The 25592-nt window shown below is 47.4% G+C and overlaps 1 protein-coding gene across 8 annotated transcripts in view; it reads left to right on the top strand.

Annotated features, from left to right (window-relative positions):
• LOC140427454 (probable E3 ubiquitin-protein ligase MID2) overlaps positions 1-25592 on the top strand; it is a 211044-nt gene that overhangs the window by 57561 nt on the left and 127891 nt on the right. For 7 of the 8 annotated variants that reach the window (XM_072512978.1, XM_072512975.1, XM_072512974.1 and 4 more), the window contains 5 exons: positions 2105-2176; positions 4358-4938; positions 5053-5148; positions 11825-12058; positions 20726-20748. In XM_072512978.1, the coding sequence (XP_072369079.1) occupies positions 4360-4938; positions 5053-5148; positions 11825-12058; positions 20726-20748 (932 nt within the window). In that variant the 5' untranslated portion in view covers positions 2105-2176; positions 4358-4359. Of the gene's footprint in view, positions 1-2104; positions 2177-4335; positions 4939-5052; positions 5149-11824; positions 12059-20725; positions 20749-25592 lie in introns of all 8 variants that reach the window. The other variant, XM_072512972.1, reaches the window with a different exon arrangement.

The following is a 25592-nucleotide window of genomic DNA, read 5'->3' as shown; positions in this document are numbered from 1 at the left end:
ATTGGGGGCAGTGGAGTTGCATGGGTTCTGGGTGGGTGTGGCAAAAGTGATTTCAAAGGTCGTGGGGGTCCGGATCAAACCAGGCTGGGGTTGGCTATATTTGGGGTTGCAGATGAGCCGGGAGTGCAGGAGGCGAGAGAGGCCGATGTTTTGGCCTTTGCGTCCCTAGTAGCCCGGGGAGGGAGGGGAGGGAAGGGGAGGGGAGGGGAGGGGAGGGGAGGGGAGGGGGGAGGGGGGAGGGGGAGGGGGGGAGGGGGGAGGGGAGGAGAGGAGGAGAAAGGGGGGAGGAGGGGGGGAGGGAGGGGGGGAAAGGGGGGAGGGAGGGGGGAAGAAAGGGAGGGGAAGGGGGAGGGAGGAGGGAGGGGGGAGGAGGGGGGAGGAGGGGGGGAGAAGGGGGAGGAGGGAGAGGGGGAGGAGGGGGGGAGAAGGGGGGAGAAGGGGGGGAGGAAGGGGGGGAGAAGGGGGGAGGAGGGGGGGGAGGAGGAGGGGGGGAGAAGGGGGGAGGAGGGGGGGAGAAGGGGGGGGGAGGGGGGAGAAGGGGGGGGGAGGAGGGGGGAGGGGGGGAGGAGGAGGGGGAGGGGGGGGGATGGCCCACGCGGGCCCTCAGGGGTTTCCTATAGTTGTTTGTATATTAGTTATTTATACTGGCGTGTGGGACTTTATTGTTTTGGAGAGTTATTATTTTGTTGTTGGCAGTTGCCATTTAGTTAATATATTATTTATTTGTTAAAAAAAAACGGTCATTATTATTTATATTGTTTTAAAGTTGTAAAAAGGGGAAAATCTTGTACTGTTCTTGTTTGACCGAAAAAAATTTGAATAAAATGTATTTTAAAAAAAATATCCACATGATTTGTTCAGGATGATATTTCAAATCAGGGGCGAGATTTTCCGACCCCCCCGCCGGGTCAGAGAATCGCCGGGGGCTGCCGTGAATCCCGCCCCCGCCGGTTGCCGAATTCTCCGTCACCAGAGATTCGGCGGGGGCGGGAATCGCGCCTCGCCGGTTGGCGGGCCCCCCCCCCCCCCCCCGCGATTCCCCGGCCCGGATGGGCCGAAGTCCCGCTGCTAGAATGCCTGTCCCGCCGGCATGGATTAAACCACCTCTCTTACCGGCGGGACAAGGCGGCACGGACGGGCTCTGGGGTCCTGGGGGGAGCGCGGGGCGATCTGGCCCCGGGGGGTAGCCCCAACGGTGGCCTGGCCCGCAATCGGGGCCCACCGATCCGCGGGCGGGCCTGTGCCGTGGGGGCACTCTTTTCCTTCCGCCTTCGCCACGGTCTCCACCACGGCGGAGGCGGAAGAGACTCCCTCCACAGCGCATGCGTGGGGATGCCGTGAGCGGCCGCTAACGCACCCGCGCATGCACCGCCCGGAGATGTCATTTCCGCCCCAGCTGGCGGGGCACCAAAGGCCTTTTCCGCCAGCTGGCGGGGCGGTAATCAGTCTGCCGCGGGCCTAGCCCCTCAAGGTTAGGGCTCGGCCCCCCCAAGATGCGGAGGATTCCGCACCTTTGGGGCGGCCCGATGCCGGACTGATTAGCGCCATTTTTGGCACCGGTCGGCGGACATCGCGCCGATACTGGAGAATTTCGCCCCAGGTCTTTCTGGAACTAACCCACCCATCCAACAACCTCTAATTGACAGAATTGAGAAGAATATGTGGGCTTTCTGAGTTCTTTCGGGTTCATGGAAAGGGCTTTACACTGCCTTGTGCTTTGAGTATTCCAGGTGGAATCTGTATATTACTCTTTAATGACAGGTATGTGTACTATACAATTGTTATATGGTGATTACACTTGCCACAAGGAGCTCACGGTAAAGTGCATGTTACTTACTACGAGGGCTTGTTCTCTGCTAGGTCTGTGTCTCTGCCTGCAGGAACGCAAGTCTTATCAAACATCCTGGACTGCTGCCCAGAGTACTTAAATATATGGTCACCAGCGGGCTATGTGTTCCTTTCTGACTACAACACCCAGGAGTCTGCTGGAATTAGTGGGGTTTAGCAAACTCCCTGTCACACTGAGCTGGTCCTCTTGCATTCTGGTGCAAGTGATTGTTGTAAGAGCATTTTTACTTACTTTTCTTTTTTCCTTCTCTGTTAGCTGGTGACACAGGCATAATTCCCTTTGATCCAGAGACAAACATGAAGCAACGGGCAGAAAAGTAAAGTGAAGGTACGGTTACTGGAAAGCCAGCTTGTATCAGAACTTTTATTGCATGACAGGGTCCTCGGGAAATTTCACCTTCTTTGATTCTGTTGGGTAAGGTGGAATGTTTCACACAGCTGTTGCAAGCGAACGAGGGATAAACATTTTTAAATTCAAGCTGTTTCCAGGCTGGAAGCCAATGAAGGCCCGTGAATACTGGGTGGTGGTGAATGGGATTCACTGCGAGTTAAGATATGGGCTGAAGAGTTTTGGATGAGCTCAAGTTTATGTCAGGTTGGAAGGTAGGAGGCTGGTCCAGAACAATCAAATTTAGAGGTGGTAAAAGCATGGATGAGGGCCTCAGCTGCAGATTAGCTGCGGCAGATGTAGAGTTGAATAATGTCGTAGAGGTAGAATGAAGCAGTCTTGGTAATGAAGCAAATACGTGATTGGAAGATCATCTCGGGGTCAGATACAGCACCAAGTTTGTGAATGGTCTTCCACAACCTCCGAATGCCAGAACGAGGGATAGAGTTGTGGCTGTGGAACAGAGTTTCTGGTTGGGACTGAAGACAATGGTTTCATTTTCCCCAACATTTAGTACTCATCCAGTGTTAGATGCCAGACAAGCATTGTGAAAGGATGGTCGTTGGGGCAGACGGGCAGGGACAAGTATTGCCACCGGAAAAGGTACACATGATCCAGATTCTGGCATGATGGAGCGTTGAGTGGTTACCTCCTAGTTGTCCTCCCAGCAACCCCCCCCCCCACCCTCCTATGGCATCTCACACCTTCGGAAGGTCCCTCACCCCCAGCCGAGGGTCCCCCACCCCCCACTGAGCACTGGGGGTGGCATGCCCAGCACACCCGGGCTCTTTGCCTTTGAGCAAAGATGGCTACTCACCTCCTCGGCTCCCCGCCGAAGTCCTTCCGCCAGGTTCACTTTTTTAAAAAGGTGTATCAATCTGCGCCAGCGTGACCACTTTCTGGGGAAGCTGCTGATATGGGGTGCCTCACGTTAATTGTATGGAAATAGAGCTTAAGTGGGAATAATTGGGTTCTCGCCATGCTACGGCCAGATCCCGATTTTGCCTATGCTAGCGAGCCGGTTGCATAGTAAACTGTTTGCCGCCTGGTGCGATTCTCGTTTTGGCCTCTCCCGCTACTCACCGGCATCGTTACGGTTGAGCGCGAGAATAACAAGGCTGGAGAATCATGCCCGTAGTCTCGCACTTGTAATTAAAAAAAACACATACTAGCTTAAACTTCACATACCTTTTACAAAATTATAGACCCAGAACTTCCACGTAATGGCGATCACTATCAGATTGCCATTCTGCTCCCTTTTACTGACCCAAACCTGGGGCTGCAGATTTCTCACCGGGGCTTGGCATGTGGTACAGGATGGGATGTGAGTGGGCTGCCAGCAGGTGGGGTGCAGCCGCCCTCTGGGGATGGGGTGAGGTGAGGATGGTGGGGTGTGTGGGACGTGGTGATGCCAGGAGCAGGGAGGTGATGACCCACCATGCCTAGCCTGAAGGTTGCCCATCCTAAACCAGCACTGCCTGCTGGTCCGCCTGGTGGGGGCTGGATGGGGATGGTGTAGGAGCGTGTGGGATGAGGGTGGTGCCAAGGGCATGGAGGCGATGACTCTCCCAGGCTGCCCTGAGGAAGTTGTGCAGCTTTTTCTGGCACTGCTGCCCGGTCCTTGCTGTGGGGCCTATGGCGATCACGGCCTCTTCCACCTATGCCCAGGCCCGGTTGATGTTGGCGGGTGGCAGCCGCCTATCCACCCTGGAGCCGTGTCCTGCCTCTCCTCCATGGCATCCAGCAATATCTCCAGCTCTGCATCTCCAAATCACGACGCAGCTTTCTCAGGTGGCATCTCCTTGGCTGAAATGAGAGTGTGTGAGGAGTGTTTATTTGCAGCTCCAGCTTGTCAGGCTCTCCAGTGGCAATCCAAATCCCCATGAATCCAACGTTGGCATCTATTGGAATTGCACTAATTCCACGTGGCGCGAATGCTGGTCCATTAACGTGCCCTGAATTGCTGCGGGACCGCCGCCGCCATCGTGACCATGGAACACCCACCATTCAGTCCCGGAGTCAGCACTTAGAGTCTCTAACGCCCATTATGTAAATATAAGTTCTTTCTGATGGTTAATTATATAACAAAACTTTTACAGCTGAGTGTTCTCTCTACCCCAGTGATGAAAATGGCTTCTACTTCAGCCGTTGGTAATTTGAAAGAAGAATTAAATTGTTCAATTTGCTGGAATATTTACACAGAACCGGTTTCCTTGTCCTGTGGGCACAATTTCTGTCGTAGTTGCATCGAAAAGAACTGGGACAAGAAGGACACGGGGCCTGGGTACTCGTGCCCAGAGTGCCGAGCTGAATATGCTCAGAAGCCTGTGCTGCACAAAAATTTAAAACTGAGTAACATAATAGAACGTTTTGAAGCCACACAGATGAATGAGGAACCACCTAAAATCTTCTGTGATTTCTGCTTGGATAATCCCCTCCCTGCAGTGAAAACATGCATGAACTGTGAAGCATCTTTGTGCGAACACCACTTGAGAAAACACTCTGAGAAAACAGCCCAGAAAAATCACCTGCTGATTGAGCCTGCAAGTTCACTGGAAGACAGGAAATGTTCAGATCATGAGAAGCTAATTGAATATTACTGCTTGGATGACCACTCCTGCATTTGTGTGACATGTTATGTTGCTGGTCCACACAAGAACCATGACATACGCATTTTAAAAGACATACACAATGAGACAAAGGTAAGAAAGTATTTTACTAAATTTTTAAAACTTATTTCATTGATTCAGGGGACAGTTAAGTACACAAACTTTAACATATTGTAACAGGCGTTACTATAAAAATCATCTCAACAGGCCAGCCTTTCTGAAAAACTGGAAAAGCTGCAGAGCTGCAGAGCAACTTTAGAGGAAGCTACTAAAGAACTGCAAGGAACAGAAATGAACTTAAAGGTATCTGTGATAATAGCTTATTCTGAAAATATCCAACTGATTTTTGACATCACTTGCCAGTTGCTTCACACAAATTATCTTCAGCATAATTCACATTCCAAGCGTTGATATACACAAAAGAAACAATGTTTAATTTAAATCCCATGAAGAAAACCACAAAGAGCTAAAACGGCCATTTTTAGTTATTGAACTAAATGCGATGGGTGAGGAGGATATAATTTAGTTACTCTGTTCCCAACTCCATCTTTTGAATGCAATCCAGCGAAGGTGGCAGGGGTCTTGGCTAATGGCTGGAAGACCAGGGAGAGCCTCACATTGCCTCTTTTCCAGAAGGCTCACCGCATCTTATTCTATTCAGGCACTTGTCAGGCTAGTGGTGGGTGTTTCCCAGGGAATCAGGACAGGGCAGAAGAGCTTCCTTCTGTGCCGTAATATGTCTGTGATTCTGTGGTGTCCGGCCTGCTGAGAGTTGCGGGACAATCGAAGGCCAGCAAGTCTATTGAACAAAGCATCTGCCGGAGGTGTTGCCTGCTGCCAGTACAACACCCCACTGAAGTCAAGGATCGTCACTGGATCCCAGGCCAGAGGTGAGTGCTGGACGTGTCGGGGTCATGGGGGAAGGGTGAGGAGGTGGGTCAGCAGCAAAGGCAGGGTTTCTCAGTGGAACCAACTTCCCAATGCCAGGTCCTTTGATCAGGCACTGAGTGGATTTGAATGAGTCCCCCCCCCCCCCCCCCCCCCCCCCCGCACACCACCTCCAAGCCCAGGTTTGCTTGTCATGCTCTCACATGTTGAACCCCCACTTACTGCTGGGTTAATACATGGATACATACATAGAAGATAGGAGCAGGAGGAGCCTTTAGGCCCTTCGAGCCTGCTTCGCCATTTATCACGATCATGGCTGGTCATCCAACTAGCCTAATCCTGCTTTCTCCCCATAACCTTTGATCCCATTCACCCCAGGTGCGATATCTAGCTCTTGAATATATCCAGTGTTTTTGCATCAACTATTTCCTGTGGTAATGATTTCCACAGGCTCACCACTCTCTAGGTGAAGAAATGTTTCCTCATCTCTGTCCTAAATGGTTTACCCTGAATCCTCAGACTGTGACATCTGGTTCTAGACACACCCACCATTGGAACATCTTCCCTGCATCTACCCTGTTTAGTCCTGTTAGAGGTTTGTAGTCTCTATGAGACCCCCCTCAAACTTCTGAACTCCAGCGAGAACAATCCTAACCTAGTCAATCTCTCCTCATAAGACAGTCCCGCCATCCCTGGAATCACTCTGGTAAACCTTTGCTGCACTCCTTCGGGAACAAGAACATCCTATCTCAGAAAAGGAGACCAAAACTGCACACAATGGGCGAAATTCTCCGACCCCCCGCCGGGTCGGAGAATTGCCTGGGGCTGGCGTGAATCCCGCCCCCGCCGGTTGCCGAAGTCTCCGGCACCGGATATTCGGCAGGGGCGGGAATTGCGCCGCGCTGGTTGGCGGGCCCCCCCGCTGCTAAAATGCCTGTCCCGCCGGCGTAAATTAAATCACCTACCTTACCAGCGGGACAAGGCTGAGCGGGCGGGCTCCGGGGTCCTGGGGGGGGGGGCGTGGGCCGATCTGGCCCTGGGGGGTGTCCCCACGGTGGCCTGGCCCGCGATCGGGGCCCACTGATCCGCGGGTGGGCCTGTGCCGTGGGGGCACTCTTTCCCTTCCGCCTCCGCCACTGTCTCCACCATGGCGGAGGCAGAAGAGACTCCCTCCACTGCGCATGCGCGGGATTGCCGCCAGCGGCCGCTGCGCTCCCGCGCATGCGCCGCCCGGAGATGTCATTTCCGCCAGCTGGCGGGACGGAAATTCGTCCGCCGCCGACCTAGCCCCTCAATGTTGGGGCTCGGCCCCCAAAGATGCGGAGCATTCCGCACCTTTGGGGCGGCGCAATGCCCGTCTGATTTGCGCCGTTTTGGGCGCCAGTCGGCGGACATCGCGCCGTTTCCGGAGAATTTCGCCCAATATTCTAGGTGTGGCCTCACCAAGGCCCTGTATAATTGAAACAACACATCCCTGCTCCTGTACTTGAAGCCTCTCGCAATTAATGCCAACATACCATTAGGCTTCTTTACCGCCTGCTGCACTTGCATGCTTACCTTCAGCGACTGGTGCACAAGGCCATCCAGGATCCCGCTGCGCACTCCCCTCTCCTAATTTACAACCTTTAAGATAATAATCTGCCTTCTTGTTTTTGCTTCCAAAGTGAATAACCTCACACTTATCCAAATTATACTGCATCTGCCATTGATTTGCCCACTCACCCAACCTGTTCAGATCATGATGTAGGATCTCTGCATCCTCGTCACAGTTCACCCTCCCACCCAACTTGGTATCATATGCAAACCTTGGGATGTTACATTTTGTTCCCTCATCCAAATCATTAATATATATTGTGAATAGCTTGGGTCCCAACACCGATCCCTGTGGCACCTCACTAGTTACTGCCTGCCAATTTGAAAAGGACCATTATTTCCTACTCTTTGTTTCCTCTCTGCCAGCCAGTATTCTATCCACCTCAAGCTTTAATCTTGCACAATAATCTCTTATGCGGGACTTTGTTAAACGCCTTCTGAAAGTCCAAATGTACCTCATCAACTGGCTCCCCCTTATCAACTGTATCAGTTACATCTTCAAAGAATTCCAACAGATTTATCAAGCACGATTTCCTCTTCATAAATCCATGCTGACTCTGACTGATCCTGCCACTGCTTTCTAAATGTTCCACTATAAAGTTCTTGATAATGGATTCAAGAATTTTCCCCACTACGATGTTAGGCTTACGAGTCTATAATTCCCTGTTCTCTCTCCCTTTTTGAATATGGGAGTGACATTAGCTACCCTCCAATCTGCAGGGACTGTTCTATTTTCTATAGAATCCCGGAAGATAACCACCAATGCATCCCTATTTCCAGAGCCACCTCCTAAAGCACTCTGGGATGCAGATTCTCAGGCCCTGGGGATTTATCCACCTTCAATCCCATCAATTTTCCCAGCACCAATTCTCTACTAATATTGATCTTCCTCAGTTTGTCCCTCTCACTAAACCTTTCATTCTCCAACATTTCTGGTATATGATTTGTGTCCTCTTTTGTGAAGACAGAACCAAAGTATGTATTCAATTGTTCAGCCATTTATTTGTCCTTATTTTCCCCTGTTTCTGTCTGTAGGGGGCCTACATTTGTCTTTAATGATCTCTTTCTCTTCACGTATCTATAGAAACTTTTAGTGTCAGTCTTTAAGTTCCATGCAAGTTTACTTTTGTACTGTATTTTCCCCTTCTTAATCAATCCCTTGGTCCTTCTTTGCTGCACCCAATCCTCTGACCTATTATTTTTCTTGGCCAATCTGTATGCTTCTTCCTTGGATCGAATATTGTTTCTAATTTCCTTTGTAAACCATGGATTGGTCCTCTTACCCATTTTGCTTTTGTGCCAGACAGGAATGAACAGTTGCTGAAGTTACCCATGCATTTCTTGAATGTTTGCCATTGTCTATCTACTGTCATCCCTTTAAGTAACTCTCCCCAATCTATCAAGACCAATTCATGCCTCATATCTTCATAGTTTCCTTTATTTAGATTCAGCATCCTAGTCTCCGAATCAACTATTTCACTCTCCATCTTGATAAAAAATTCTATCATGTTATGGTCGCTCATCCCCAAGGGGTCTCATACAGCCAGATTGGCAATGATTCCCTTCTCATTACACAGTACCAAGACTAAGATGGCCTGCTCTCTAGTTGGTTCCTCCACATATTAGCCAAGAAAACCATCCCGTATACACTCCAGGAATTCCTCCTCTATGATATTGTGGCTAATTTGATTTGCCCAATCTATGTGCAGATTAAAATCACCCATGGTCACTTATATTCCCTTATTACATGCATCTCAATACCAGTGGTAGTGAGATGAGACCCTTAAATGGATATCAATTAAGTTGGCCACATAAGGGGCTCAATTGACGGCAGGGCTGGAAGGCTGTCCTTGGACCTGCATGCCATGGACTTAATTGGGGAGAAGGTGACAAGATTCCACGGTCCCCACCTTGATTAACTGCCTCACCACCACTAAATTTGCCAAACGGGAAGGCACAAAATTTCCCCCCATCTTCATTATAATTCATCGTATTTTCCTGCTACAGTAGTAAACTCCACCCCTGTCTGCTCACTACTTTCTCAAGTCAGCAATCTGTCCCATCCCCTCCTTCCAAATCCATTATTTAAGAAAGGTAAAAGAGGGAAGATAGAGAATTATAGATCAGCTACCCTAACATTGTCAAAATATTATTGGTCCACAATTGAGAACCTAAAGTCCTGAGCTGATCCTCCGAGCTAGCATGTGTTTGTAAAGCCAAAGAGAAAATGCTGGAAAATCTCAGCAGGTGTGGCAGCATCTGTAGGGAGAAAAAAGAGCTAACGTTTCGAGTCCAAATGACCATTTCTCTCCCTACAGATGCTGCCAGACCTACTGAGATTTTCCAGTATTTTCTCTTTGGTTTCAGATTCCAGCATTCACAGTAATTTGCTTTTATCCAGTGTTTGTAAAGATTAGGTCATGCTTGATTCAACAAGCTGATTTTTGTTTTGAAGAGGTGACTGAAATAATGGACAGGAAAATCTTTATGAATTATGGAAATAGATTTTATTGTAGGAAAATTATCGACCAGGTTTGGAAATTAAGTGAGTGGCAGGTGAAAAGGCATAAGGATAATTACGGATAATTACTAATTAGCAGGATATAAATAGGATGTCCTACAAAATGCCCATGGGGGGAAAGGGATATTCCCCAGTAGTGCGCTGGTGCCCATGGGATGGTGGTTGGTGGAGTTGTTTTCACGCAGATCGTGTCTTTGATCTCTGGAAAGCTAGCGTTGCCAGTTCCAGCAGCACTCTGCCAGCGTGATGGCAAAACCCATGCCCACGTTGGCTGTGCCACCTGATTTCTTGCCCTTGCCAGCACTCTGCATAGAGTGCAAAATTCTGCCCAATATTGTATCGTAAGGAGTGCAGATGGAAGCTCTATATTACAAAGCAAAAAGTGAATGGTCAAAATTGTGGCAAATGGATTTCAATTTGGGAAATGTGAGGTCCTCGACATTAGACATAAAAAATGATAGACTAGAGTACTTTTGAAATGGTGAAGGTTGCAAGCACTGGAGGTCCAAAGAGACCTGGGGGTGGGTGCGGGGGGGGTCCAAATATATAGATCATTAAAATTGTCGTGAACAGGTACAAAAATGATTTTAAAAGGCTAATGGAATACGGACCATTATATCTAGAGGCTTAGAATACAAGGGGGAAGAAATCATGCTTGTCATATAATGCCCTTGCTAGACCACACCTTTGAGTATTGTGAGTTGTTCTGGGCATCACACTTTAGGAAGAATATACTGGCCAAGGAGGGAGGACGTCATAGATTTACCAGGATGATACCTGGACTCCAGAGTTAAGTTACAAGGAGAGGTAAGGTCAACTGAGGCTGTATTCATGGTAACACAGTGGTTAGCACTGTTGTTTCACAGCGCCAGGGTCCCAGGTTCGATTCCCGGCTTGGTCACTGTCTGTATGGAGTCTGCACGTTCTCCCCGTGTCTGTGTGGGTTTCCTCCGGGTGCTCCGGTTTCCTCCCACACGTCCCGAAAGATGTGCTGTTAGGTAATGTGGACATTCTGAATTCTCCCTCCGTGTACCCGAACAGGCGCCGGAATATGGTGACTGGGGGATTTTCACAGTAACTTCATTGCAGTGTTAATGTAAGACTACTTGTGACAATAAAAATTATTATTATTTCTTGGAATTTTGAAGATTATGGGGCTGATTTGGTCAAAGTTTTCAAGATCTTGCTGATTGGGTCACCTATGACGAGGGAACGCGCACCAAAAATTAGAGCCAAACCTTTCACCAGTTTTGATTGGAAACACTTCTGCATGCCAAGAGTGATAACAGGTCAGACCTTTCTTCTAGAAATAGCAGTTAGTGCTGGGTCAATTGTTTTTTTTTCTTATAAATTTAGAGTACCCAATTCATTTTTTCCAATTAAGGGGCAATTTAGCGTGTTCAATCCACCTACCTTGCACATCTTTGGGTTGTGGGGGCGAAACCCACGCAAACTCTACACGGACAGTGACCCAGAGCCGGGATCGAACCTGGGACCTCGGCGCCGTGAGACTGCAGTGCCACCGTGCTGCCCTCTGCTGGGTCAATTGTTAATGTTACATCAGAAATTAAAACATTTCTTTTAACCAAAAGCATCATAAGATATGGAACAATGGCAGGTATGTAACATTAGGTCACAGATCAGCCATGATCTCATTGAATGACGGGACAGGCTAAATAATCTACTCATGTCCTTATGTTCCGACATTCCTACATGCTAACAGTAGAAAATATGAATGGATTTGCGCTAGTCTGCTTGAAATATCACTTCATTTGATTTTCTGCACAAAATTTCCAGTATATGTACTTGTAGCATGGAGGCAATTTAAAAAATCACTCTTCTTACGGAGTTCGATGTTAAATCTCGGGTTTGAAGAAAGGAAGGTATTGCCGTCCATTCATTGACATTACTCCTAATGCCAGAATCAGTTATTTTAATCCTTAATCCTTAATGAGAATTTGTCTTCTTTCATTGCAGAAAGATAGTGCTGTTTTGAGAAAACAAATTTCAGACTTGTTCCAAGAAATTAGAATGCTGCTGACCAAACAAGAGAAGCAAATTTTAGATACTGTTATAACAGAAAAAAATATAAATCTTTCAAAAGTCTTAAAGAAAATACAAGAATTGGAAATTAAAAGAGAAGTTATTACTCATCTTATTCAGGAAGTACAAGACCTGAAAAATCAAAAAGATCCATTATTCTTTATTAAGGTAATTGATTCAACTTTATTCACTTTTTAAAAAATAGTTGTATTCATAAAGTGCATTTCCTGTACTGTTTGAAGTTTTATTTTGGATGGTTTTTCAGTGCTGATACTTGCAATATTCTTTCAATTCAGCACAATGGTTAAACAAGAATACCAGGAATTTACATACTTTTCAATGGAAACAGTGACAACTGAAGTGCATGCACAGCAAAGCTGAGAAACTCTTTGCCTCCCTCAGTTTTTACTTTCCTTCCGCAACCCTCAGGCTTTTAAAACACATTTCCTTGTCTCATCAAATCAGCTTTCTTCCGATTTACACTTTTCAATGTGGCAGCACCCTGCTATTTATTTGGTTTCACGGTTTAAAACATTCATAACAGTCTGCGACATCCTGCATGCATTCTTTCATGGGTTGTGGACCAGCATTTATTGCCCACCCCTAACTGCCCTTGAGGGGCCATTTCAGAGTCAACCATATTGATGTGGCTCTGGAGTCACATGTAGGCCAGATCAAATAAAGATGGCAGATTTCATCACTGAAAGGCATTAGGGAACCAGATGGGTTTTTACAACAAGCGGCAATGATTTCACCATCTGCCATGGGATTCGGACCTGGGTTGCTGCAATACAACCAGTGACAATACCACTAGACCAGTGTCTCCCCTGTGGTGGCTTAATTTGGATTTTTGAAAGATCAGTTTACAAATGACAACCATAAACTCATAAAAATCATAAGATCATCAAGGTTCAAAACTAGAGCCTAACGTAGAGAACATAGTGGAGTGGTGTAACAACAACAATCTCTCCCTCAATGCCAGCAAAACTAAGGAGCTGGTCATTGACTTCAGGAAGCAAAGTACCATAAACACTTCTGTCTGCATCAATGGTGTCGAGGTGGAGATGGTAGGCAGCTTCAAATTCCGAGGTGCGCACATCACCAACAACCTGTCCTGGTCCATCCACGTCGATGCTATGACCAAGAAAGCACAACAACACCTATACTTTCTCAGGAAACTAAGGAAATTTGGCATGTCCAATGTTTACAAATGCACCATAGAAAGCATCCTATCTGGCTGCATCACAGCCTGGTATGGCAACTGCTCGGCCCAAGAAGGTAAGGAATTACAGAAAGTTGTGAACACAGCCCAGTCCATCACGAGAATCTGCCTCCCATCCATTGACTCTGTTTACACCTCCCGCTGCCTTGGGAAAGCGGGAAGCATAATCAAAGGCCCCACCCACACAGCTTATTCACTCTTCCAACTTCTTCCATCGGGCAGGAGATACAAAAGTCTGAGACCATGCACTAACTGATATCAGATTCCCGAATGACCCTCTTATGAACTGATCTGATCTTGTCCCACATCTTCTCTACTGAGTAGTACTACACTCCTGTATGCTTCACATGATGCCTGCGTCTACGTATTTACATTGTGTATTTATGTGTGCCCTATATTTTTTTTCATGTATGGAATGATCTGTCTGGACTGTACGCAGAACAATAATATTCACTGTACCTCGGTACACGTGACAATAAACAAATCCAATAAATAATTTTCTATAAATATACAGAAGGTAAGTCAGTGGTCACTATTAAAACAGTAATCCATGGAGTCTGAGATTGTCCCCACCCATACACACATCGAGCTGTTGGGGGTCAGGGATTGGAGGGAAGGGGGTTAGGGGTTCGGTTGTGGGCAGGGCAGGTTTTGGGGTGCAGGTTTATGCCAAGCTACACTCAGTTCTTGACCTCAGTTGCATCGCTGAAGAGAAGAACGAAATTGAACCCTTTCTAGGATTCTAGTAAGTAAAATCACCACTCGAACTCTCTCATCTGTTGATTTATTGTAAACCTTCATGAGTGGTGGTATAGTGATCACATTGTAAAAAAGAGGTAGCTAACAATGACCATAAATCATAGGCAATCCCTTTTTTATTCTTCCATGAAATGTGAGTGTCACTGCTCTGGCCAGCATTTGTTGTCCATTTCTGATTGATGGCGAGCCACTTTCTTGAACTGCTGCAGTCCACCTGGTGTAGGTACAACTATGGTGCTGTTGGGAAAGGGGGTTCCAGAATTTTGACCCAATGACAGTGAATGAATGGTGATGTAGCTCCAAGTCAGGATGGTGTGCAAGGAAACTTAGTGGTGTTCCTGTGCATTTCTGCTCTTGTTCTTCTAGGTGGTAGAGGTTGTGGGTTTGGGAGGTGCTGTTGAAAGAGCCTTGGTGAGTTGCTACAGTGCACCTTGTAAATGGTGCACACTGATACCTGTGCATCAGTGGTGGAGGGAGTGAATGTTTAAGGTGCTTGATGGAGTGCTGAACAAGAGAACTGCTTTGTCCTGGAGGCTGTTTGTTCTTAACTCCATCTCGGCAAGTATTCCATCACACTCCTGATTTGTGCCTTGTGGATGGTGGACAGATTTTGAGGAGTCAACAAGTGAATTAATTGTCACAGAATTTCAAGTCCCTGACCTGCTCTTGATACAATGGTATTTATATGGCTATCTGGTTAAGTTTCTGGCCTATGGTAAGCACAGAATATTGATAGCGGTAGATTCAGCAATGGTGATGCTATTAAATGTCAAGGGGAGATGTTTAGATTCTTGCTGGAGATGGTCATTGTCTGGTACTCATGTGGCACAAATGCTTGTTGCCACTTATCAACCCAGGCTTCAATGCTGTCCAAATCTTGCTGCAAACGGACATGGGCAACTTCAATATCTGAGGACTTTTGAATGGTACCGAACATTGTGCAATGATCAGCGAGCATCCCTTTCTGATGTTATGATAGAGGGAAGACCACTGATGAAGCAAATGAAGATGGTTTGGATTAGGACGCTACCCAGAGGAACTTCTGCAGTGATGTCTAAGGCTGAGATGATTAGCCTCCAGCAATCTCAACTATCTTCCTTTTGTGTGAGGTTCGACCCCAACCAGTGAAGAATAGTCTTCGTAGACAAATCTGGATTTCTGGAAGGGATTGGAAAAGAAATTTCCCAATTAACCTTTATTTTTGCTTTGGTCTTCTGTTTGCCTCTCCCAGGAGACAACATGCCACTGGAGGGTAGGAAGGTTTCCGTATCTGATTCATAACATGTCACAACTATATGAGGCAGGCTATATTGGCCAGCTGGTCTTTTCCAGTCTGATATTTTTGTATGTTTGCATAGTCTTCCTGATGGCCGGGGAATATCACTGGGAAACAATCCACTTTCCTCAGCTTCTGGGAAGTAGGTGGGACAAAGAAGGGTATTGGTGATTTGAGGTAGTATATTTTCTTCGGAGGGTTCATTGTTCAAGGGGAAATAAAATAAACTGGTTCACATAGTTTCGCTTTGAAGTCATAACTTTTATTCTGAATAGTGATTCACATTTCCACTGTTATGCTCCTGTTAGCAACAATTAACATTTATAGAAATCTAAACACCCAGCAATTAACTGACAGAGTGAGGCCACAAACTGATAGTTTAAAAAAAAACTTTATTGTATATCAAAGAAAAAAAGAAAATTAATCAAAGTAAACACAATTAACTTAACACTGTAGTTGAGACCTAAATATGCAGTAACGCAGTTCTTGTTACCCCACCCCCTGCCCTTCCACCACCAAGAGTTCCCTTATCTTCCAAAATCTTAAAAGTTTGCTTACTTTTTGGAACCGAATTAGTGGGTTGCAACAGTCCTCCAAAACTCACTTTAATTCTTCTTAGTATTCAAGTTGTGCTCGAAGGACTTTTTTTTAAAGTGTTTTTGTTGGTATTTTCCAGTTTTTACAGTGTAACGGCTCAAATGTGTCTGACATGTACAAATACATTTGTTTCTTATTTACATAGCTTTTTCCATGTGGTTTCCCTGTCTGCCACTCTCCCCCCTCCCCTCCCCTTCCTTTGTTGGTGGCTTAGTATCTCTCTTAGTGATGCCTTCTGCCTTTGACGCAACATACTGCGTTCCGTTTCTTTCTGTTGGGGTCGTTAGTTTTTTGACGTTGGTGGCATGGGCTGCATGCCTCTGCCCTCCTCTCCTTTTACCCCCTGTGTTCTACTCTGTGGCCCCCTTGGGTTCCCTTCTCCCCTTCCCTTCCTCCGCCTCTTTCTCTTGTATGGGTCTTTCCTCGTCTTTCTCCCTCCCTTCCCCCCTCCCCCCCTCTTTCCCTTGTCACTGATGGCCTCGAACAGGTCTTGGAACAGGCTGATGATGATTGGCCCCCATGCTTTGTAGAAGGCCTCGTCGGACCCTAGAATGGTGTTCTTGATCTTCTCCAGGTGGAGGAATTCCGAGAGGTCTGCAGCCGTGGGTGGTGCTGCTGATCGCCAGCCAAGCAGGATTCTCTGGCGTGCAATTTGGGATGCAAAAGCAAGGGCGTCGGCCCCCTTCCCCATATGTCATTCTGGCTTGTCTGATACCCCAAAGACTGCCACTCTCGGGTACGGCTTCACCCTCACCTCCACAACCTTAGACATTGCCTCGAAGAAGGCTGTCCAGAACCCGACAAGTCTGGGGCAAGTCCAGAACATGTGGGCATGGTTGGCCGTGCCTCCCTGGCACCGTTCACATTTGTCCTCCACCTCCGGGAAGAACCTGCTCATTTGGCTTCTGTTTAGGTAAGCACTCTGTGCGTCACTTTGAACTGCATGAGGCTTAGCCTGGCACAGGAGGAGGTGGTGTTGACCCTTCTCAGTGCTTCGCTCCAGAGTCCCCAACCCACTTCCGTCCTCAATTCGTCCTCCCATATTCATCTGGCTTCATCCAGTGGTAGTCTTGCCCTAACCAATAACCGTTCGTATATGTTCCCACAGTTTTCCCCCCCTCCTTGCTGTCAGTGTTTATTAGTTCCTCCAGTACTGTGTCTCTTGGGGCCCTGGGTGTCTTGCCGTCTCCTTGCGGAGAAGGTGTTTAATTTGGAGGTGTCTGAGTTCCTGTCCTGTTGGTAGGTTCAGATCCTCCGTCAGTTCGTCCAAAGTCACGAGTCTGTCTCCTAGGTAGAAGGCCCTGACCGCTAGCGTCCCTGTCAAGTATGACTGGTGGGAATTTGTGGTTGCTGCAGATGGGGGCTATGGGAACCACCTGGTTAATCCGAAATGCTGCCTCATTTAGTTCCATGTTTTCGAGTGGCCGCCACCACTTGGCAGGACGTGTCTTTTGTTGGGAGGGATGGGCGTGTTGCCGTAGCAAGGGCTCAAGAGGGTCGTTCCCTTGCAGGTGGACTCCTCCAGCCTTACCCATTCCGTGTTTAGCTCTCGTATCCACCCCCTCATCCACTTGACTGTGGCTGCTGTTATGGGCCAGGGTTTAGAGAACCTCAAAGTGTATCATGGTGTTCACCTGACCTACAACTTTTACTAGATTGAGTATGGGGAGCACACGGCTCACTCTACAGGTATGGTATAGCAGAAAATGGACCAATGGTTTTTAAAACAAAACAATGTTTATTCTATGAACTCAAGTTAACCTTTCTAAAACAAACAGTGAACATCTTAGCAACCAGTAAATCTAATACACCCCCCCCCCCAAAGAATACAACTAAAGCAATCTGTATGCTGTTCTTTTAACATCCAAAAGACTTAACAAACCTCCAAACAGGAGCACATCAGGGTTCACATTCAAGATTGAAAACATTTATACTTCTTCTGAATTCACCAAATGATCCATAGATAGGTTTTGGATGGCAGAGATCATCAACAGTAGTGCAGTTCACAGGCACACCCAAGCTTTTCTCAAACTGAAAGTAAAAAAACAGAAGTAGAGCTCAGCTCCACCCACACTCTGGCATCACTCAAGTAACATGAGCAGCTCCATTTCTTAAAGGTACATTTCTTAAACACCCATTTCTTAAAGTGTACTCTCACATGACACTGCCAGTGGTAATACTGTAGATTTGGTAGGGCCAGACAGCCCATGATTTTCCTCTTTTGCAGTGTTGACTTGGGGATTCTTGGGTTCTTGCACCCCCCCCCATACAAAAGGCTTGATCATTTTGTCCACTTTCTGGAAAAAGGCCTTAGGGATGAAGATCGGTATGGATCTAAACAGGAAGAGGAACCTCAGCAGTCAGTTCATTTTAATCGTCTGCACCCTCTGTAGACATCTGGGATGGCCACGTCCTGATTACAAAATGGACACCTCAAAGAAGGCAGGGAAAATTGGACAATGCTAAGAAACAAGCAGGTGCAAGCTCTGTCTGTTGATTAGAACCTTAAACTTTCAGACAGGACAGAAACTACCCAACAATCTACATACTAATGAGCCATCTCCGGGGACAAAAGGGAAACATTTAGATACACAATGTTAAGGCAGACTCCCCGGCGCCAGAAGAAGCTAAGACAAAGCAGACTGACAGTCACCAGGACACGCCCAGCGATCAGGGAACCACCCCTCTATTGGAGGAAAATCGATACAGATGATTGGGAAAGACCCAATTCGTTGAGGCCAAGTTCAAGGCCCGCCCAAAAGTGCACAAAGCCCCTTTTTAGTATAAAAGGTATCCCCAAGGGAGAACGCCCTCCTTTGGCTTTGGCTCTCACCGAAGAGAGAGACCTGCCTGGCAGCTGCACCAGACCAAGTAAGTCCCAAGTCAACACACGTTACGAGATAGACGCTCCTAGTTGCTACCCTGTAAACAGCTCAAACCAGCACCCTCAGAACCGAGCAACGGCCATTGTTCCTCTGACTGAGTGGGCACCCAAAGCTAAGTATAGGCTTTTGTAATAGTGGTAGTTTAGTTTGTAGAGTTTATGCATGAGTAGATTTGACTGTGTGTAAATAAATGAGCATTGCTTTTGAACTTACTAACTGGTGTATCGAGTCATTGATCAGTATTGGGTTCTGAACCTTGTGGCAGTGCTGAAAGATACCTGGTGACTCCTGAGCAAACGTGTTTAAACAGAGCCAAATTAAGAGCCAACCAAAAGTTAGCATCACCTCCCCGCCAGGGAAAGCGGGAGCGCATCCCATCTCTGCAGGCCCTTTTTAACTTCCTCCGCCAGGCTGGACAGATTCCATTTGTGAATCCATGTCCAGTCGTGGGCTTTCTGGATCCCCAGGTAGCGGAATTTGTTTTGGGCTCGTTTGAATGGTAGTCCCTCCAGCGCTGCCCCTCCCCCGTCAGGGTTCATCGGGAATGCCTCGCTCTTGCCCAGGTTGAGTTTATAGCCCAAAACTAATTTATATTATGAAAGATATGAACCATTAACATAAGAACATAAGAACTAGGAGCAGGAGTAGGCCATCTGGCCCCTCGAGCCTGCTCCGCCATTCAATAAGATTATGGCTGATCATTTTGTGGACTCAGCTCCACTTAACCGCCCACTCACTATAACCCTTAATTCCTTTACTGTTCAAAAATCTATCTTTCTTTACCTTAAAAACATTCAACGAGGTATCCTCAACTGCTTCACTGGGCTGGGAATTCCTCAGATTCACAACCCTTTGGGTTAAGAAGTTCCTCCTCAACTCAGTCCTAAATCTGCTACTCTTTATTTTGAGGCTATGCCCTCTAGTTCTACTTTCACCCGCCAGTGGAAACAACCTCTCTGCTTCCATCCTATCTATTCCCTTCATAATTTTATGTTTCTGCAAGATCCCCCCTCATTCTTCTAAATTCCACTGAGTATAGCCCCAGTCTACTGATTCTTTCCTCATAAGCTAATCCTCTCAACTCTGGAATCAACCTAGAGAATCTCCTGTGCATCCCCTCCAGTGCCAGTCCATCTTTTTTAAAGTAAGTAGACCCAAATTGTACATAGTACTCCAGGTGTGGCCTCACCAGCACCCTTTACAGCTGCAACATAACCTCCCTGCTTTTAAACTCCATCCCTCTATCAGTGGTTCCATTTGCCTTCTTAATTACCTGCTGCACCTGCAAGCCAACTTTTTGCGATTCATGCACAAGGACACCCAGGTCCCTCTGTACAGCAGCATGCTGCAATTTTTTACTGTTTAAATAATAGTCCATTTTGCTGTTATTCCTATCAATATGGGTGACTCACATTTATCAACATTGAACTCCATCTGCCAGATCCTTGCCCACTCACTGAAACTATCTATATTCCTTTGCAGACTTTCAGTGTCCTCTGCACACTTGGCTCTACCACTAATCTTAGTGCCATCTGCGAACTTTGACACATTAAACTTGGTCCCCAACTTCAGACCATCTATGTAATTTGTGAATAATTGCGGACCCAACATTGATCCCTGAGGCTCACCACTAGCCACTGATCGCTAACCAGAGAAACACCCATTTATCCCCACTCTTTGCTTTCTGTTAGTTAACTAATCCTCTATCCATGCTAATGCATTACCTGTAACATCATGCGCCTTTATCTTATGCAGCAGCCTTTGGTGCAGCACCTTGTCGAATGCCTTTTGGAAATCCAGATACACCACATCCACTGGTTCCCTGTTGTCCATTAGATTTTTACAATCATTATTTCTTTCAGTCTCAGTAGTCCTATTGCATTAACAACTATAATTGACATTTTCACATGTGTACCATAATATATTCACCATTTTATAACAGTATGAACATAAGTTTCTAAACAATATTAATGTAATAGATAAATTTAGTTATGAAGTCCTCAACTTCTGAAATTTCGCTGTTGTATAATAATGAGAAAGATATAATCTATAATATGTGCTTTAACTACATTTAATTATTTTGACGTCTTTTGCAGGATTTCAAATCTACTTACGAAAGGTAGGATTTTGGCTAATATTAGAAAGCACAAAGAAAAGGGCCAATGAATGACAAGTTATATTTATGGGGCAAGGGGAGCAGGATTAATCCTAGAGTTTCCGAAGAATATTATGGGTAGGGTCCCTCTAGTGAAGAAATTACACATTGTGAAGACCTTAAAAACAAGATGATCTCAAAAGCAAAATCCTGGAGATGCTGCAAATCTGAAATAAAAATGGAAAATGCTAGAAATACTCCGCAGGTGGAGAGAGAAACAGCATTAACATCTGGGATTATCTGTTTGGGAGACTATGGTCTGCAACTGGGGTAGAATTGCTCCTGGCCTGCGTTAGCACAAGGAGTGGCGCACAGGAGCGCTTCACACTCCCTTGCTATGCAAATTTATGCATGGCGGGAAGCTTGAGGGATTAATTCTGATTTGTGTTATTGGGCTGCCATTTAAAAAAAAAATCTTTTTATTCTTCTCATTTTCAACATTTTCATCAATAAACAACCAAAGAAAAAACAAACAAAAACAAATAGAGTAACAATCCCCCACACACAAACCGCCCCCCGCTCAATATACAGACCAAAACATCCACGTGTACATTGCAGGTAAAAAAAACACAAATTAACAATCCGTAAACAGTGTAACCAAAGACAAAAATACCGCCAACCGCCCCCCCCTCCTCAATGTTCAATGGCAACCAATTCTCAGAAGTGCATAAGAAACAGCCCCCATGAATTGGGAAACCCGTCCTTCATCCCCTTCAGCTGAGACCTCACCTTGAGAGAGTCAAAGAAATTCAAGTAGGTCCCCCCCGTCAAGCCGTGTCGCAGGATGGAGAAGCTAACCTCCACCCAACAGGACCCGCCTCCGGGCAATCAGCGAGGCAAAGGCTAATATCTGCCCCCGCCCGCCGCCTGAGTCGGTCTGCCCCCCGAAAAAGGCTTCTAGGGGTCCTGGTTCCAAGTTCACTACCCACGAGATGAACATGAAAAACCTCCCTCCAACAAACCCCTCACATTCCACGTAACTATCCTAACCAGGGGTCTCTCCACCCCCTCCCCTCCTATCGACCATCCTCATAACTCCAGGCCCCTGGGTATGGCCCCTCTGTCCCATTGTTACCATCAAGCTCCTATCCCCCCCCTCCCAGAATCCTCCCATCCACTTCCTCTCAAAAACACCTTACCCAGTATCGGTCCCCTCCCTCATCTTTTCACACCTCCTAGGCTCATCAAAATCTGTTCTACCAGGCTCTGATGGCGCAGCCCCTCCACCCACTACACTCCCATTCACTGGCCAGCTTGAGCAAGCCAGTGTGAAGGCCCCTGCCCAGGCCTCACTCCCCTCCAATCCCCTCCCCCCTGCCCGGTCCCAGGAAAATAAAGAAATTCCTTTCAACACACAACCCTAGTGTAAACACGCAAACCCCGAAGAACCATCATTGCAAGAGAAAATCCCAACCCTTACCTTGTCCAAATAGGCAACGCCAACTCATTTCGCACAGATAACAACATGCAGTGAAAAATAGAGCTACATACACTCCTCCACCCTCCTCCCCTCAGTCCAAGACCAATCCTCAGTTCTATTTCTCACTTCTGCCCCAGTTCTCCTGCCTTCACAAATGCCTCCGCCGCTTCCACCGTCTCAAAATAAAAGTCTTTAGAGTTGTAGGTCACCCTCACCTTAACTGGGTACACTATGCTGAACCGCACCCTGCTGCTATACAGTGTCGTCTTCACTCGGCCGAAGGCTGCCCTCCTCCTCGCCAACTCCACAGTAAAGTCCTGGTATATACGTATACCAGCTGCAGCCCACTGCACCTCCTGCTTCTGCTTTGCCCATTACAGGACCTTCTCCTTCACGCGGTACCTATGGAAACAAATAATCACTGCTCTTGGGGCTCATTCGCCTTTGGTTTAGGCCACCACGCCCTATGAGCCCGATCCAGTTCGTACCGAGAGGGATCTTCCCCCTTCCCCAACAGCTCCGCCAACATCTTGGCAAAATATTCTGTAGGCCTTGGGCCCTCCACCCCTTCGGGCAGGCCCACGACCTCAGATTTTGCCACCTAGATCTGTTTTCCAGGTCCTCCACTTTGGCTCGCTGACTCTTGTTGGCCTCCACCACCCTCTGCAGCTCCTCACCCATCAGGTGAGTTGATCACTGTATTGCGACAATGCCTCTTCAACTCCCTTCAGTTTCTCACCCTGTTCCCGCACCTCAGCCGATGCCCTCGACACCGCAATCTCCACCGGGGCAATTGCCTCCACCAGCACCTTCAATACTGCCATCATCTCCTTCCTCATTACCTCCAAGTGCTTTGCGAACTGTTTTTCAAGTTCCCCAACCATCACCTCGGTCATCTTTTCTGCCTTGAACAGTGCGGCCCCGCCCAGCGACCCAGCCTCCGCCATCCTTCCAGTTGTGAGCCGATCGTTCCATTCGACGGCGAACCTTCATTCGCCCCCTTCTTCACGCCAGCTTTCCTTTGGGTTTTGGTTCTTTTTGTTTTCCTGCACTTATTTAACCAAAAATTGCCCCTCAAAAATCAAGTCTCGAGCAGGAGCCATCCAATGTGTGACCTCCTCCGACATGCCGCCACTGGAAGTCCGGCTATTGGGCTGCCATTTTGATCAGGCAGCCTGATATCTAGTTCTGGCAGCTGGACACATTGCAAATGCTGCTCCCCGCTGACTGCATCCTGCACCCCAGCCCCCTCATCACCACAGGAAGTGCTAGCTCACCGCCCCCCCCCTCCAATGCACACATACATGAGAGTGATGTCACCCCCCCAGCAGACTCCATCAGAGACCCCCATATCAGGGACCCCCCATATCAGGGCCCTCACATCAGTGACCCCATATCAGAGACCCCCATATCAGAGACCCCCCATATCAGAGACCTCCCATATCAGAGACCCCCCATATCAGAGACCCCCCATATCAGAGACCCCCCATATCAGAGACCCCCCATATCAGAGACCCCCCATATAAGCGACCCCCCCATATCAGAGACCCTCATATCAGAGTCCACCATATCAGAGTCCCCCATATCAGAGTCCCCCATATCAGAGTCCCCCATATCAGAGTCCCCCATATCAGAGTCCCCCACATCAGAGTCCCCCACATCAGAGTCCCCCACATCAGAGACCCCCACATCAGAGACCCCCATATCAGGGACCCCCATACCAGGGTTTCCCATATCAGAGATCCCCATATCAGGGACCCCCATATAAGAGACCCTCCATATCAGACACCCCCAGGTAAAGCAGTGGATGTAGTGTACAGGGATTTTAGTAAGGCATTTGGTAAGGTTCCCCATGGTAGGCTTATGCAGAAAGTAAGGAGGCATGGGATAGTGGGAAATTTGGCCAGTTGGATAACAAACTGGCTAACCGATAGAAGTCAGAGTGGTGGTGGATGGCAAATATTCAGCCTGGATCCCAGTCACCGGTGGCGTACCGCAGGGATCAGTTCTGGGTCCTCTGCTGTTTGTGATTTTCATTAATGACTTGGATGAGGGAGTTGAAGGGTGGGTTAGTAAATTGGTAGACGATACGAAGATTGGTGGAGTTGTGGATAGTGAGGAGGGCTGTTGTCGGCTGCAAAGAGACATAGATAGGATGCAAAGCTGGGCTGAGAAGTGGCAGATGTAGTTTAACCCTGAAAAGTGTGAGGTTGTCCATTTTGGAAGGACAAATATGAATGCGGAATACAGGGTTAACGGTAGAGTTCTTGGCAATGTGGAGGAGCAGAGAGACCTTGGGGTCTATGTTCATACATCTTTGAAAGTTGCCACTCAAGTGGATAGAGCTGTGAAGAAGGCCTATGGTGTGCTAGCATTCACTAACAGGGGGATTGAATTTAAGAGCCGTGAGGTGATGATGCAGCTGTACAAAACTTTGGTAAGGCCACATTTGGAGTACTGTGTACAGTTCTGGTTGTCTCATTTTAGGAAGGATGTGGAAGCTTTGGAAAAGGTGCAAAGGAGATTTACCAGGATGTTGCCTGGAATGGAGAGTAGGTCTTACGAGGAAAGGTTGAGGGTGCTAGGCCTTTTCTCATTAGAACGGAGAAGGATGAGGGGCGACTTGACAGAGGTTTATAAGATGATCAGGGGAATAGATAGAGTAGACAGTCAGAGACTTTTTCCCCGGATGGAACAAACCATTATAAGGGGACATAAATTTAAGGTGAATAGTGGAAGATATAGGGGGGATGTCAGAGGTAGGTTCTTTACCCAGAGAGTAGTGGGGGCATGGAATGCACTGCCTGTGGAAGTAGTTGAATCGGAAACATTAGGGACATTCAAGCAGCTATTGGATAGGTACATGGATTACGGTAGAATGATATAGTGTAGATTAATTTGTTCTTAAGGGCAGCACGGTAGCATTGTGGAAAGCACAATTGCTTCGCGGCTCCGGGGTCCCGGGTTCGGTTCCGGCTTGGGTCGCTGTCTGTGCGGAGTCTGCACGTCCTCCCCGTGTGTGTGTGGGTTTCCTCTGGGTGCTCCGGTTTCCTCCCGCGGTCCAAGGATGTGCAGGTTAGGTGGATTGGCCATGATAAATTGCCCTTAGTGTCCAAAATTGCCCTTAGTGTTGGGTGGAGGTGTGGGCTTGGATAGGGTGCTCTTTCCAAGAGCCGGTGCAGACTCAATGGGCCGAATGGCCTCCTTCTGCACTGTAAATTCTATGATAATCTATGATTAATCTAGGACAAAGGTTCGGCACAATATCGTGGGCCAAAGGACCTGTTCTGTGCAGTATCTTTCTATGTTCTATGTTCTATATCAGAGACTCTCCCATCAGAGACACCCCTATATCAGGGATCCCCTCCCCATCAGGCATCCCTGCCTG

This window comes from Scyliorhinus torazame, chromosome 7, assembly GCF_047496885.1.
Source record: "Scyliorhinus torazame isolate Kashiwa2021f chromosome 7, sScyTor2.1, whole genome shotgun sequence".
NCBI classification, from domain to species: Eukaryota; Metazoa; Chordata; class Chondrichthyes; order Carcharhiniformes; family Scyliorhinidae; genus Scyliorhinus; species Scyliorhinus torazame.
Note: the sequence above shows the minus strand (reverse complement) of the source record. Positions and strands in the feature narration are given on the sequence as shown.